Source organism: Limanda limanda, chromosome 20 (assembly GCF_963576545.1).
Source record: "Limanda limanda chromosome 20, fLimLim1.1, whole genome shotgun sequence".
Classification (NCBI taxonomy): Eukaryota; Metazoa; Chordata; class Actinopteri; order Pleuronectiformes; family Pleuronectidae; genus Limanda; species Limanda limanda.
Genome location: NC_083655.1, coordinates 13253945 through 13267304, shown reverse-complemented (window position 1 = coordinate 13267304; position 13360 = coordinate 13253945). Strand labels below are relative to the sequence as shown.

The following is a 13360-nucleotide window of genomic DNA, read 5'->3' as shown; positions in this document are numbered from 1 at the left end:
GTATTTGGTATCAGAAAAGACTTGGACAGTTTAAAAAAAGCAGATTAACCGCCACACAACCACAACAGAAGTCGAGCAGCCATGATGGACACACATGCACATTCACACAATCACTGTCAGGTCACATACACCGGCAAGTGCAAACTTGATCTAGCACGTCTATAAACTTAGTCGCTTGGGTAGAATCTGCTCGTGAATATCCCTTTTAGATTCAGCTGACTTAACATCTTCCGGGAGCCATGTTATACAAACAGTGTAGTTTCCTCTCCCGACTTCTTACAGTAGTACACGGGGAAAACAGAATGTGTCTCAAAAGTAATTAAACAATTATAAGGATGGAGTCTAGAGAAAAACAAACAACACAGGTTATGTGGACTTCATCTCGAGGTGGTAGCCCCCCCCCCCCCCCTTTTTTTTTTACCCCTCTCCAATGTCTCTTTCTCAACCTGGTACAAAAATAAAACTGTGCTTCCCCCAAAAAACCCACCCTGGACTTTCTCCCGTGGCTAAAAAAACTATCCAGAATCAGATAATAACTCCCACTGACACCAGCTCTGCTGTTCTCAACCAATACCCCAAGACCTTCTTCTCCTCACACCTTATCTTACCCTTCCTTGGACAAGACTTGGGCCGAGTCGTCATTTGAGAGGCGTTTCAGTGCAGGTTTCCAGTTGATAGAATGTTTTAGCACTGTCCCTCTCGAAGCGCAAAAAGCTTATCCATCCTTGTATAATGTTGAGCCTAAAGCAATTCCTCACAGAGCTGATATGACGTGTATTTGACCCAACTCTGTCCGTGGCTGGCAACCCAAAAAGCATAGCAGCGTTCCAGATCATTAAGTTTTGAGGTGATGCAATTCTGTAACTCATATTTGCATTCATGCAGTCGCTATTCTTAAGCCAGAGTAACTGAATATAAAGGCCAAAGTAACTGACACAAAACTGAGAGGAAAAGGTTAATATGGGCAACTTTTTGTATGAATACTGAAATTTGGAATAATACTCAATTAAATTAAATCAATGTAGAACAGTGGGCAATACATAACTGTGTGAGAGCGAAAGCTGGTCAATGTGATTCTATGATCGAGTGTTGCTGTTCGATGCTATATTCATTCAAGTCCCTGATGATTTCATCAGATTTACATGTTCTTTGACTGCTGTTTCCATGAGGACTATTGTATGCTTGTATGCTTTTTGAGAGACCAGGCTTTACCCTGTGCAAACCCCAAGCTGGTCAGTTGCAGGGCTTCTCTCTGTCTTTCTCTGCTCCTATCTCTTGCCTCTTTTATTACCAGCAGGGGGCTTCTTGAGCTGGAGAAGCGGCCCTCCCGTGCCGAATCCTGCAGCCGGCGGGTTTGACACGCCGAAGGTCAGGCCGGCCGAGGGGTTGAGGCCGGGGTTACTGAAGTTGAAGCCTGAGGTGCTGCTGCTGCCAAAGCCTAGGAAAGCAAAGACACACATCAGAGGACAGATACAATGTCAGAGAAGTTAAAACAATGGAGCAAGCAAATGATAATAAAGAATACCCAGGGGTGCTACAGAGATTCTAGTACTTTTGCTAAGTTGTGAAAAGATTTTGTCCATTTGGTGTAAAACCCCCTATCATAACCTGTCAACTAGGAAACTGCCAGCACACTAAAGGGATGGTGTTGCTGGCTTCTCACAGCAGAGAGGGAAGCAGAAAAACTATAAATAGTACAGTGGTAGTACATTGTTTTTTAGCTGATGATTAATTTAGTTTATATTGGAAGCATGTCCAATTTCTTCTAAGTGACATATGCTTAGAGAAATATAACAATTTAGGAGGTAGACTAGTGAAGTCTGTTTTCCGACTGTCATTTCTGCGGGTCTGGGTATGAAGGGGGGTAGATACAGTATGTATGTACCTGCACTCAGACTGCCTCCTGTGGGCTTACTGGTGGAGGAGAAGGCAAAAGAAGAACCCCCAGTCCCCACCCCACCAAATCCTGGCCCACCACCAAAACCTGTGGGGAAAAGTAATACGGGTGTAAGTTGTGCGGGCCTGATACACTGGAAACGAACACAAGCAGCAGCGCCTCAGAGGGGGAACACAGGCAGGTAGTAGCACACACACGTACGCAAAAACAAATGCCACAGCCTGATCAATAACAGCACCATTCACACAGCCGGACTTCTGACAGGGACACTGCAGTGTGACCCACAGAGCACTGCATGGCAAAGCAAAGGTCAGAAGGTGAGGGAAAAACAGGGTTTTCATACCAGCCACAAGAGAACACACCAACTATTGTGTGCGTTCAGACCACTTGTTCCAACACTGTCAAGTGGATTTGCCAGATGTTTGAGTAGCGTATACACATATTTGTTTTAGAATAACTCGGCGGGTGATTAATTTTCAGCCAAATGGATCTACCATCCAATTAGTCACATGTCAATGTAAACAGTGACAAGTGGCATGGGTTTGTTTAGTTTTCTTGTGGTGTGAACGCACTTGGCTATTGATTGTAAAACACACACACACGCACGCACACACCTTACAAAAGAACACAAAGGCTCTATCAATAATAGCCGTCGGACATTGGATGGGAGGGTGTGTAAGGAAAGGGCAAAGTCAAAGGGAACATTCATTGAAACATAAATAACTGAGGTAATACCTCCAAGGGTAGAAGAGCCCAAGCTACTGCCCACTGTCGAGGCAAAGGGGTTTCCAAACCCCGCCCCCAAGGGTGCCTGGGTCCCTAAGGCACGGAGAGAGAGCAAATCCTTTACTCCTCTGAATGTGTTGTGTGTGAGGTCAATTGTGTTCCTCCTCTCCTCTGACACAAAATATTTGGCAGGAACGATCACGATGGCAAAAAAAACCACATTTTGTAACTTGAACTACTGTCTCTTGAAACTGACTTCTTTTTTCACTTAGTCAAAATCCTTGCCTTTATATAAAAAAAATTAAGGAATCCCAATCAAGCAGGTTTTTAAGAATAAGTTTAAGTTATTTTACTAAGTACCTCAAAGAAACTATTTGCAGTAGATGGTAAAACATTTAGCCACCGCAACTACTCTGTAATCCCATATATGCATTATTACCACATTGTATCTGCAGAATCAGGCAATGCACAATGCTTTCACAAATATATGCCCTTTAGATAATTGTTTTAGTCTACTATCCCTGGTATTGCAGTGCAGTTACTATTGCTGACAGACTGTGGAAATAAAAAGTTGCTGCTAGTTCTTTCACTCAGAAACTTGTCTTTTTCCTCTTGGCAATTACTTTTTCTTTTTGTACAATCAAATGTCCAATTAGTCTGCATTCTTACATCAACTTCAGTCGAAAAAGAAACAAGGACAAACGTTTCTTTGTTTAAAAATGGATTTATTGTCAATTTAATAGTCAAGTCCACTTACATTAAAACACAAACAAACAGTTTTGAACAGGATTGATTGTTAATTGCTAACTGCTACTGCATTGGACAAGTTTCAAAAATTGTAAGAATTTCTGAGTGAATGAACTAGCATACACCAAAAAAAAGAAAGAATCACACAACTGTTGAATATAGTTTGAAAAGGCACACCATATTATATATTAACTATACTGCATCAACAGGCATTGGTTATATAGGTTCAAACACATTCATCTACAAGTAAAAGCACTCAAGAGTTAAATAAGAACTGTGGATTTGGCATCTGTACCTGCCTCTCTGTGAAATCATCAAAATAAATTAAACTTATTGATATGTTAGTTTGCCTGTGGAGGTTAATATGGGTCATTCGTCCAACAGGATCACATCAATCTTTGTGGTTTGTGTTTGTTTAAATACTTTCAGTGTATTCATAGACATTCTTTGAGGTTTAGAAAAAGACCAAGATAACACCTTGGATAAATGCACACATGCTTACAGGCTGCATATTAGATTAAGTCGGACGTAGGTGAAGTGACTGTTTAACAAAGTAGTGTCGTCTTCAGGTAAACATCAATTAAGGTGTAGCTTGGCACACAAGACGTCACAAGAGACTGACGCACTTCCCGACTGACCCTACGCAACAATGAAAACCTGTAACAGGAGTCGTAGCTCCACATGTAGAAAAACCACTGCAAAAAAGGCATAATGTAAGCATATGATCGTCAAAAAGGAAAGAAACATTCCAAACAGTAACAGCCAACCATTCAAAAGACCAGACCGTCTGGCTCTTATCGACTCATTGAGCCCATTTTGGTGAACTGCTCTGCTGAAGCTCAACACAAACACACACACACACTAAAAAAAGAAGAAAAATACCCTATAAGCCATTAATGATTCTCTGGTTTCAGAATAACTCACGTTTAGTTGAGCACTGTAGGCAAATTGTGGTGCTAGTACTCAAAAAAGTAATAAAATCACATTTTAATTCCTTCATTTACCAAAAAAAGGAGGTAAATGGGATCATCCCCTGCTGTTGTAATGGCATTCGAGAAAATACAACAGTCAGCATTGGTATACTGTACATGTTACTGAAAGAGACATGTACAGTATTCATACCTTAAAGGCCCAACCAGCTTTGACAGACCAATAACTAGATCACATAAATCATTACTATTATCGTTGTAGTGTCAAGTATGAATGTAAAGATTTGGAAGACAACACGTTAAAGTCCACGCTAAACCACGAAAGTAAAAGTTTCTGGGCAACTCTGCAATTCAGCTTACAGATATCCAGCTCAGTCGGAAACTGTTTCTCAATCCCACATAACTTGTTTAACAGAGGACTGGAATGTCCAAAGCAGCTGTTTTATCAGAAGAGTATCACCAGGTGACATACAGCAGAACACAGACGAGTGAACGTGAGCTGTCACTTTTTATTCAAAATCATATTTGAACTGCAGGAGGGTGCATTGTGATCCAGCAGAGGGCGCTCACTATCAGCCTGACAGGTTACATGCGCCCTTGATCTCTTGATTAGTAGAGTAGGGCAGTCCTGTTGCATTGTTTTGTTTACGAAAATGGAGGACGCTAGCCAGCAAAGCCGTCCTGAGGGGAAACAATTATGAAGTTATCGTGATATTGATTTGAAGTCCCATCGCCCAGCCCTGCATCCGAATCTGACGTCTAGTTTTAATGAGCCTCAACTGTTCACCGACAACTAGTCTGCATCCTCTCCTGTTCGCTCTCTATCAAATGGGGAAGTGGAGGAGGCACGACAGACAAGTGGAACAATGTTTTCAACTTTATCTGACTGCGTGTGCGAGGGAGAATTTGAATACATTCAAATTAATTGTGTGTCCAATTTATTCTAACTCAATTTAAAAACTAAATAAAAAAGTGACAGCCCTAGAGAGAAATGAACAAATGTTGATGAACAACATTTCTCTTTCCTCGATCCTGTGTTGCAAAAACTCTTATCAGAACAATCAACATGAAGGAATGCTGTGACCTTTCAACATCAAACAGTGCGACAATAAAGAGATTAGGACATTCAATGTGACCACAACCCGGTCTGTTTCATTTGGCACGAATGGATCTCACTGGCAGTGACGGACCAGTGTGAGCAGCAAGCACCTCTCTCTGAAAACTACCACACTGCCTCAGCTCAACTACAAACATTTCCTATCTCGCCATAGTCCGTACAAAGAACCTCCACCTTGGATAAAATACCTGAAATTACACCTTGTGAACAGCACTTTGAGCCTTTTCATTGAACTTATTGGAAATATAAAACGAACCAGCCCGGTTACACTTGACAGTAGCCCTTATGTGAAACAGCTTAAATCAAGTAACAGTGGACAAGCAAACCAACACAAAAGTGAGATAATACAGATTCTTCATATTGTACATGAAGCTTAAATGATCAACTTCTGATCTTTGTTCACAACACTTGATTGTATAAAAAAAAAAAATGTGTATCCAGTGACAAAGAACTGGGCTAATCTTTAAAATGTTATCAGTCTCACTTCCACGAGATTAAGTATGTGTGCAGGAATGGAAAAACATTTGTTTAAATTTTGATTTCAGGCAATTAAATAGTTTCAGTCCTGAGTCTTTTGGCACCTTTCAGCTTATGTCTGATGAGGGACAGACTTGAAACAAGCTTTTGGCTGCACAATCACCAACCGCGCTGACTAATACAAGGGCCACACGAGAAAAACAGCTTGAAGTAAAGCTGCGTGGTTAGTGTTTTATGTGCTTTGATACTTGCAGCTCTGCCGTTCCAAGTATAAGCTACAGAAATTTACAAAAAAAAAACGAGCAATAAATAGGTAATAAATACTGAAGAGACTAAGACATCCACGTGTGATCAGTACAGATGTGCTGTTACCAGCACATCTGTACTCCATCCTTATCGGATGCCTCCGATACTGCAGAACAATCTATGTACTCATCCGATACCATCTCCTTAAAGTAGAATAGTTTTGCCCAGATAATACTGCAATTTTCTTTCATTGGAAATCTGAAATTTGTACTTGGCATCAGCTCTCAGCAAAGGTGTCATTATCCAGGTATCAAAATCAGTATCAGAGAAAAAAATGGCATGGGAATATCTCTTGTGATCATTCTTTTATGAGTCAAATATTAGAGAATAAAACACTCTTTGGCAATAGGGATGATAACTTATGCTAAATATTGACATTGAATCTGGATTTTCTTTGTGAAGAGCGTTGTGTGTGTGCAATCTGTGGTTAAGCAATGGTTGAAAGAATATTCCCATTCCTACTCAGCACTTGATTATATCACCAAAATGCTAATTCAGAATAGCGTCTGAATGCCCTACTACATGATCAAAATGTATTTCAATGTTGTAATGCTATTACACTGAAAATAATTTGTCACATTTTTTCCGTGGGGGAAACTGTTTTTGCATCTGAGCAAATTTTCGAATGAAGGAGAAATTAGCAGTTTATGCGAAAATTATTAAACTATGCTGCCTTTGCAACCTGAACCAAGTACAATATTGCTTTCAAAGTTTTACCACACATCATTCAAAGTTAACCAAAAAAACATCAGAAACATGCTAATATACAGAGTCGCTTCATTTTGTTGATCAACAGTGGGTGCCCTGATATGCCAGTGAAATGGCATTCAAATCAAAGCCTACAAAAAAGGCTGAAAATGTGTTCAGCACATCAAAGATGTGGGCAACAAGTTACAACCATACTTGGACACTACTTTACTTAACCAAGTCATTTGTTAAATGTTTAGGTAAAAGTGTATTTGTGTACCACTGCGTGCTGATGTGGCGGAAACTATAAGGTTATAACGTTAGTGTGTAGGGCTCATCTACATACTCTGTGGGATTGTACCCATCCCCAAACAAACCTGTAAAACACAGGAGGCAGCGAATCATACTGCTCAGTCGTCTTCTTTATGCTTATGCTGGATATTAATACTGCTTTGAATATACTATTCATATAGATTTTATTTGAGCCTGGACCCACATGGTAAGAATAAGAGAAGCTTTAGCTTCTCTGAGCAGTGGCATCACAATATTTATATTAGCTCTTTATTAGAAATATGTTTGGGAGTCAGTGAAGAAAATTGATGCCACTTGGCAACAATCAATTGGAGACTCCTTACTTAAGAGCCACATTATAATAAATTGATCATTTAAACATTAACTGATCACCCGACATGTTCTTTTTCAAAGAAACTGTCCAATTCAACTACATATATTCCTTCACTGATTCGGCTCATTTCAAGCAAAACACAAACATCCCAACTCAATGAGATACAGAAGATCTAATAATAACTTAGATTCAAGTTGATAAAATAGAGATAGTTAGACTCTCTTGTACTGTACAATTTCTTCAATAAGATCAGCCTCATATCTGACATCCCATTAGAGAGTGCACAGAGACAAAGGGAGGAAACAGGTGAAGGGATTTGCTGTATTCTGAGTATATGTATGACATTCGTTGTCTTTAAGTTCAGGTTTCGTACCAACACTGCCAGACTCTGGTATTGAATTAACAGTGTGGCCATCTATAAAAGGTCAATGTGTTACTGTAAGGTGCGCTACACAGACATGCCTAACTCAACAGTCGGAGACAAGATGGTAAGGCAGCACAAAGGTTTCCTGTCGGAGTTTAACGACAGATTTATCTCATCTCTCCCTCTTTTCTTTCACTGGAGAAAGTACACTATCTTTGTACCAGCTAAGGCTTTTTTGTTTTTAATTTCCTGTTATCATTTGTCTGTGCCCTTCTGGCTTGTTTGTTCCCAAAATAATCTGTCCTCTCCAATAATTGTTTCTTTTCCTCCTCTCCCTCCTTCATACTTCTTTACAAGGTGAAGCTGAGAACTTTCTAGAACTTGAAGGCAGTCAGACCTGTAGTTGGCTGCTGTTGCTGGGTCAACGTGGCTGCCATGGCAACTGCTGCGGCGTTGGGCACACTGGAGAATGGGGCGGGCCCGGTTGTGACTCGCGGCGTGCTCTGCCACTTCCTGTTGGAGGCCCGTTTGGACTCGAAGACGTCTGTGGAGTCCTCCAGGAAGGCCCGGCGGAAGGAGAGGTACTGATGCTTCAAGATCTACAATGTGAAATATGACAGAGGATAAAAGAAAAAAGTAAATTACACGACATTATACTACCATGACACTGGGTTTGGAATCTGGACAACTTAACAGAATTGTGTACAAGATAATCAGATTTTACTTAACTTAAAGCTGATGAACATGAAGGCCTTTGCACTCTGCCTTAGTAAACTAATTTTAAAATTATTCCAAAATCCAAACAATTTTAAAAACAATTTGAGACAAAGCTGGGGGTAAAGAACTGACCTTGACATTTTCATGAACTGACTGGAGCTGGGCGGCCTGAGCAACAAATGTCTGGTACAGCTTCTGCATGGCCAAGGTCAAGTCTGGAAAGAAAACATCACAAAATATCATTATCTGTGGGCACATTAGTTTGAAATTGTGCAAACTCGGCTTGTTTTGATTTAGAGTTTGATCAGAGTTTAACTTGGAAATTAAACATAAATTAACATTAATACAAATGTCCTCTCATCACTCTTTTCCTTTTTGTTATGAGACTTAATTGCAGCACCTAATGTTGGCTGCCATTCAACCCCCCTAGGCCTTGAGAAAACCCTGCTTACCCTGAGGGGTGATGTGGGAGCCACTGCTCTGCGTCGTCAGGTGGTTTTCCAGCTCCTCTATCTGCTGGCGGTACTGTTGCAACTGCACCTCGAACTGTTCAACCAGACTGCGGAAATAACTACACACAGAAAGATGTGAAATTAACGCACATTAAATTTGGACAAATCCAAAAGTTTTCATTTAATACAGAGTCAAATGTTAAAAAGTTTGGATAAATTAACCATTTGATGGCACTATTCCTAAACCCCTTTTGATTTGCTTGGTTTACTCACTCAGACGGTGCAGTATTCTCATGTTGAAGTCCAGGGGGAGTCTTTTGTGTCCGCAGTGCTATGTCAGCATTTTTCAGCTCCTTAAGAAGAAGGAGAAGAGCAAATTTCTGTAAGGATGGACTCTGTATAACCTCAGGATTTATTCTAGATCCCTTTCTACATGTCAGGTCATGGTGTGAAAACAGCACACAGTTGACCACCTAAACAATTCTAAATTGACATGTACTGTTTGTACCTGCGCCGTCTCCAGCTTCAACTTGTCGATGGCCAGAGCTTGGCGCTGCAGACCACTGGCGTTGACAGAGAGAAGCTGTTTGAGACTCTTGATGTCATCCTGGACTTTCGAGATGCCCTTAGATGACATCCTGCTGATGTCCTCCTGAACCTGTTTCTGCTCTTTCACAAATTTTCTATAGAAAGAAATATAAAGACCATTAGAAAAATACTAAGACAACAGAAAAACTAGTATCCAGTTATACATCACCAGGGCACTGCCAGCAAATGTTTATAATTTAATCAAATGTGAATGATGGGTTTTGCAAATCCATGTGCCAGCACTTGGAAAAACACATGGGCACAGGAAGAAGTCATCAACCATGTCTGCATTGAAGAAATAAATGCACACGCAGCAACACTTACTGGAAATTGTCCACATCCTGACAAATGACTGGGGGCAAATTTTCATCTTTTAGAGCTTTACTGTCCCTGAGGGAGAGAGGAAATGTTTTTCAGGATAGGAAGCAATTCAATGCCTCTCAGAAACAAAACAGCTGTTAACATTTTTTTTATACTACTGTACAGTCGATCAAGCATTTCTATTATAATAATGCTCACTGTGCGTTGGCTCCAGACGATGAGTCACTTTTATTCTCTGATGAAGTGCTGAAGTCGACTCCTCCCAGGCCAAGGCTGGGGGCAGGGGCCACTGCTGCAGCTGTGGAGGTTGCTAACAGAGAACCTAGCATCAAGCTGCCTCCTCCAAGTGTCTGACCCAAACCTACAAAACCAAGCAAAAACCTTATATTAAAGACAGACTTAAGATAAAGACAGATGAGTTATTATCATTTACATTATATGCATTTTCTCATTTTGCCAGCTGTCTGCATCTCACCCATAGAGCCTGTGTTGGAGAAGAGCCCCCCGCCCAGTGATGGGCCTGTTAAGGCTGCAGTGGTGGTTGTTGTTGCGGCGCCAAGACCGAGGGTGAAGGCCGTGGCTGCAGGCTGCTGCGGAGCCATGGATGTCAGGACTGACCCAAACGTTAAACCTGCCCCAGCAGGGGCTGACGAGGGGGCGGAGGCGGTGAGGGAGAATGGTGTTGCTGAGGCGGTGGGCTTGTTGAAAGCTAGGCTAAAGCCTGTGGGGGCAACCGAGGTGGCTGGAGCGCCTAGGAGAAGTGTAGAGGAACAAATTAAGTAAAACCTAGTTAACTTTCAAATATCCAACTGCTCAAACTCAATCTCAGAAACACAAACTTACCTAATGTAAGGCCTGTGTTGGGTGCAGCAGGGCCTGAAGGGGAACAAGAACACATTATAGATAAGGCTGCAGATTGATCTGGGGTCAGCGCTAAGTAATGGTCTGACCACAGCCAAATGCGTCTTCAATGTGTCCATGTGACCGCATTCGGAGGTGGTCTTTGATGCTCATGGTCACATCAGCTGACATCCTCCGAGCTGTAGTGTCACGATGAACCAAAACAAGTTTTTTTTTCAATGGCTATGGCTCAGGATGTCAAGCATGTCACACCCCAGTGTGTAAGTGGTGTGATTAGGAAAGTGCTGCACATGGATACACTGTGTGAATGGCAAAACTGTAGTGTAAAGGGCTTTGAGGGGTCATTATAACAATAAAAGCTCTATAAACACAGGCCATTTATTTTTAAAACACATGGAAGTGCCTAGTCGCTTCAGAGCAACGAGTGTGGAGGTCGGAGAGGATCGTCTGGTTAACATAAACAAAAGTGCATACATTGTTTATTCGCTGTGGAGTCTCCCTGGAGATGTGGCCTTGGCGTATGCCTGACTGACCGACTTGATCGGTACCGTGAGTGGCCTGAACATGTTGTATATGTGAACACTGTTATAGAAGCGACACCGACACTTCTCTCTGTTTACTTTCCTGAGTTGATGGTTGATGAAGATCTGCGTAAAACCCGAAAGCATTATTATGTTCTGGATTGAATTGAACAATGTTGGTCTTGTAGTAGAGACTGAAACTGATTTTGCAAATATACAGATTGAACTCAGGACGTTGAGACTGTGGGAGACAAACATACACAGACACTACAACCTCCCCTCAGAAATGAATTAGGTGTGAACCTATTGATTTGGATAATCGCTACACCCCAAGTTACTATACATTGATTTGTTTGAGGCCCATAAACTCAATATCTCTCTTCATCAACACGTAAACATCATCAAACATATCCAAATTCTCAGATTGGATTGGTTTGGTCTTTGGGAACACAAAGGACAGGTCTGACTATTTGTGACAGGACATGTATATTGTCATACCAGGTGCGAACTGGGCCTGTTGGAGGGTGTTAGTCTGGGCAGGCGAGTTGAACGACAGCCCTCCAGCGGGCTTCTGAGCGAAGAGGCCTCCGCCCAGGCCCAGAGACGGGGTGGTGTTGGCTGCTGCGGCCTGGGGGGCTGCCGCTGCTCCGAGGGCAGACCCGAAGGAGAAGCCCCCGGTGCTGGCTGCAGGTGCACTGGACCGGAAGAGAGACAGGGAACTTAGTTGCAGGGTGTCAGAATAAAACACAGGAAGGGAGGAACCATCTATCAATTGGATTGATGCCACAAAGATAAATACATACTATTGACAAACTACTTATGTGATGGAGCTTTTTTTTAAGTTATAACATGAGGATTTGAGCTTAAAAGACATTTGGAAATTCAGAACCGGTGATTTTAAGAGCACATGCCCTCCTACTCTGTGCATTGTAATTGAAATATAATAAATGAAATGATAATCGGTGACGTGTTATGCAACAAAACGTCACGCAACTTGAAGGGAAACAAGACTTCACACACCGGTTTGCTCCGGCTATGGGCAGTGCTAGCTAACTATGCTAACTGGCAACATGTCATCACCTGGTCGCTGCTCCGAAGGCGAAGCCCCCGCCCGCGGTGGCTGGGGCAAGGGTCCCCGATGCAAAGTTGAAGCCGGACATTGTTTATTTCACATTAATCACCGGGCAGCTTATCTGGACTTCAGCCTTTAGCCGAGGGGATCCAGCATCACAGCTAACACGCTAGTTAGCCATGAGTGACACCGGCGTGAGAGACGAATCTGCGGATTAATCTAGACCCGGAACATCACAGCACAGACGCGGAGGGGTTTCAAACTGAAGTCCGCTGTGTTTCCGCTCTTATTTTCTTCTTCTTTAGTTCTGTTTATGTGCCAAACGTCACAGTTCGAATCCTCGCATGCTGCTTCTTTTCCTATTGCCCGCCCGGTGGTATTTCCCCCTGTGCTGTTGCATTTCGGGTAATCTGTTCTCCAACTACATTACCCGTCGTCCCTATCACTTGTTTCCGCGTCGCGTGATTTATATCCAATCTCCGGTACTTCCGGATGTTCCCACAGCAATTTACTCATAGAGGCACACAAATTGCTTCCGGTATTACTTTCAAATTAAAATGAATACAAATGTGAGACATACGGCGATATGGTAGATACATGTATTGGAGTAATTTCAAGATTGGTATTGTTTTTAACTCAGAATCTTTAAGTCTTTAGTTTTTGTGCTCACTGGTTTTTAAAAAAAAATGTCCACTCCTTATGCTGCTTACTATCCATTTTAATTTCTACAAATGTATTATATCTTTATTATAAACGTTCAAACTGAACTAAATGTTTTCTTGAAATACTTGATTGCTATGTGTCTTCTTTAAATAATAATAATATGAAGAATAAACCTCATTTATATAGCCCCTTTCACAGTTACAAGGTGCTTTACAAGAAAAAAAATTATAAATTCAAAGCAAACAATAAGAAACTATTTCATTTAATTGTCATTATTGTTTTTTTTTATT

At 41.6% G+C, this 13360-nt stretch overlaps 1 protein-coding gene across 3 annotated transcripts; it reads right to left on the bottom strand.

Moving 5' to 3' along the window:
• Nucleotides 1-426: 426 nt before the first annotated feature.
• Nucleotides 427-12786, bottom strand: nup58 (nucleoporin 58). Of its 3 annotated transcripts, XM_061093489.1 has the most exons (14): nucleotides 12416-12786; nucleotides 11834-12030; nucleotides 10797-10829; nucleotides 10429-10704; nucleotides 10152-10314; nucleotides 9957-10022; nucleotides 9553-9727; nucleotides 9318-9397; nucleotides 9045-9163; nucleotides 8725-8807; nucleotides 8273-8474; nucleotides 2633-2716; nucleotides 1886-1984; nucleotides 427-1438 (listed from the first exon to the last, which is right to left on the bottom strand). In XM_061093489.1, exons 1-14 carry the CDS (start codon nucleotides 12493-12495, stop codon nucleotides 1269-1271), a joined length of 1827 nt encoding a protein of 608 aa, XP_060949472.1. In that variant the 5' UTR covers nucleotides 12496-12786; the 3' UTR covers nucleotides 427-1268. The 3 variants fall into 3 exon arrangements, with proteins under 3 accessions (XP_060949472.1, XP_060949473.1, XP_060949474.1); XM_061093490.1 differs by lacking the exon at nucleotides 2633-2716; XM_061093491.1 differs by lacking the exons at nucleotides 1886-1984; nucleotides 2633-2716.
• Nucleotides 12787-13360: the final 574 nt, after the last annotated feature.

What these genes read in the sequence shown, in the direction of transcription:
- nup58 (XM_061093489.1), bottom strand. Translation starts at nt 12,495, where the DNA reads ATGTCCGGCTTCAACTTTGCATCGGGGACCCTTGCCCCAGCCACCGCG. An exon ending in CAACACAGGCCTTACATTAG is followed by an intron (nt 10,705 to 10,796) that starts GTAAGTTTGTGT and finishes CACTTCTCCTAG; the next exon opens with GCGCTCCAGCCACCTCGGTT. An exon ending in AGGAGGCAGTCTGAGTGCAG is followed by an intron (nt 1,439 to 1,885) that starts GTACATACATAC and finishes TTGCTTTCCTAG; the next exon opens with GCTTTGGCAGCAGCAGCACC.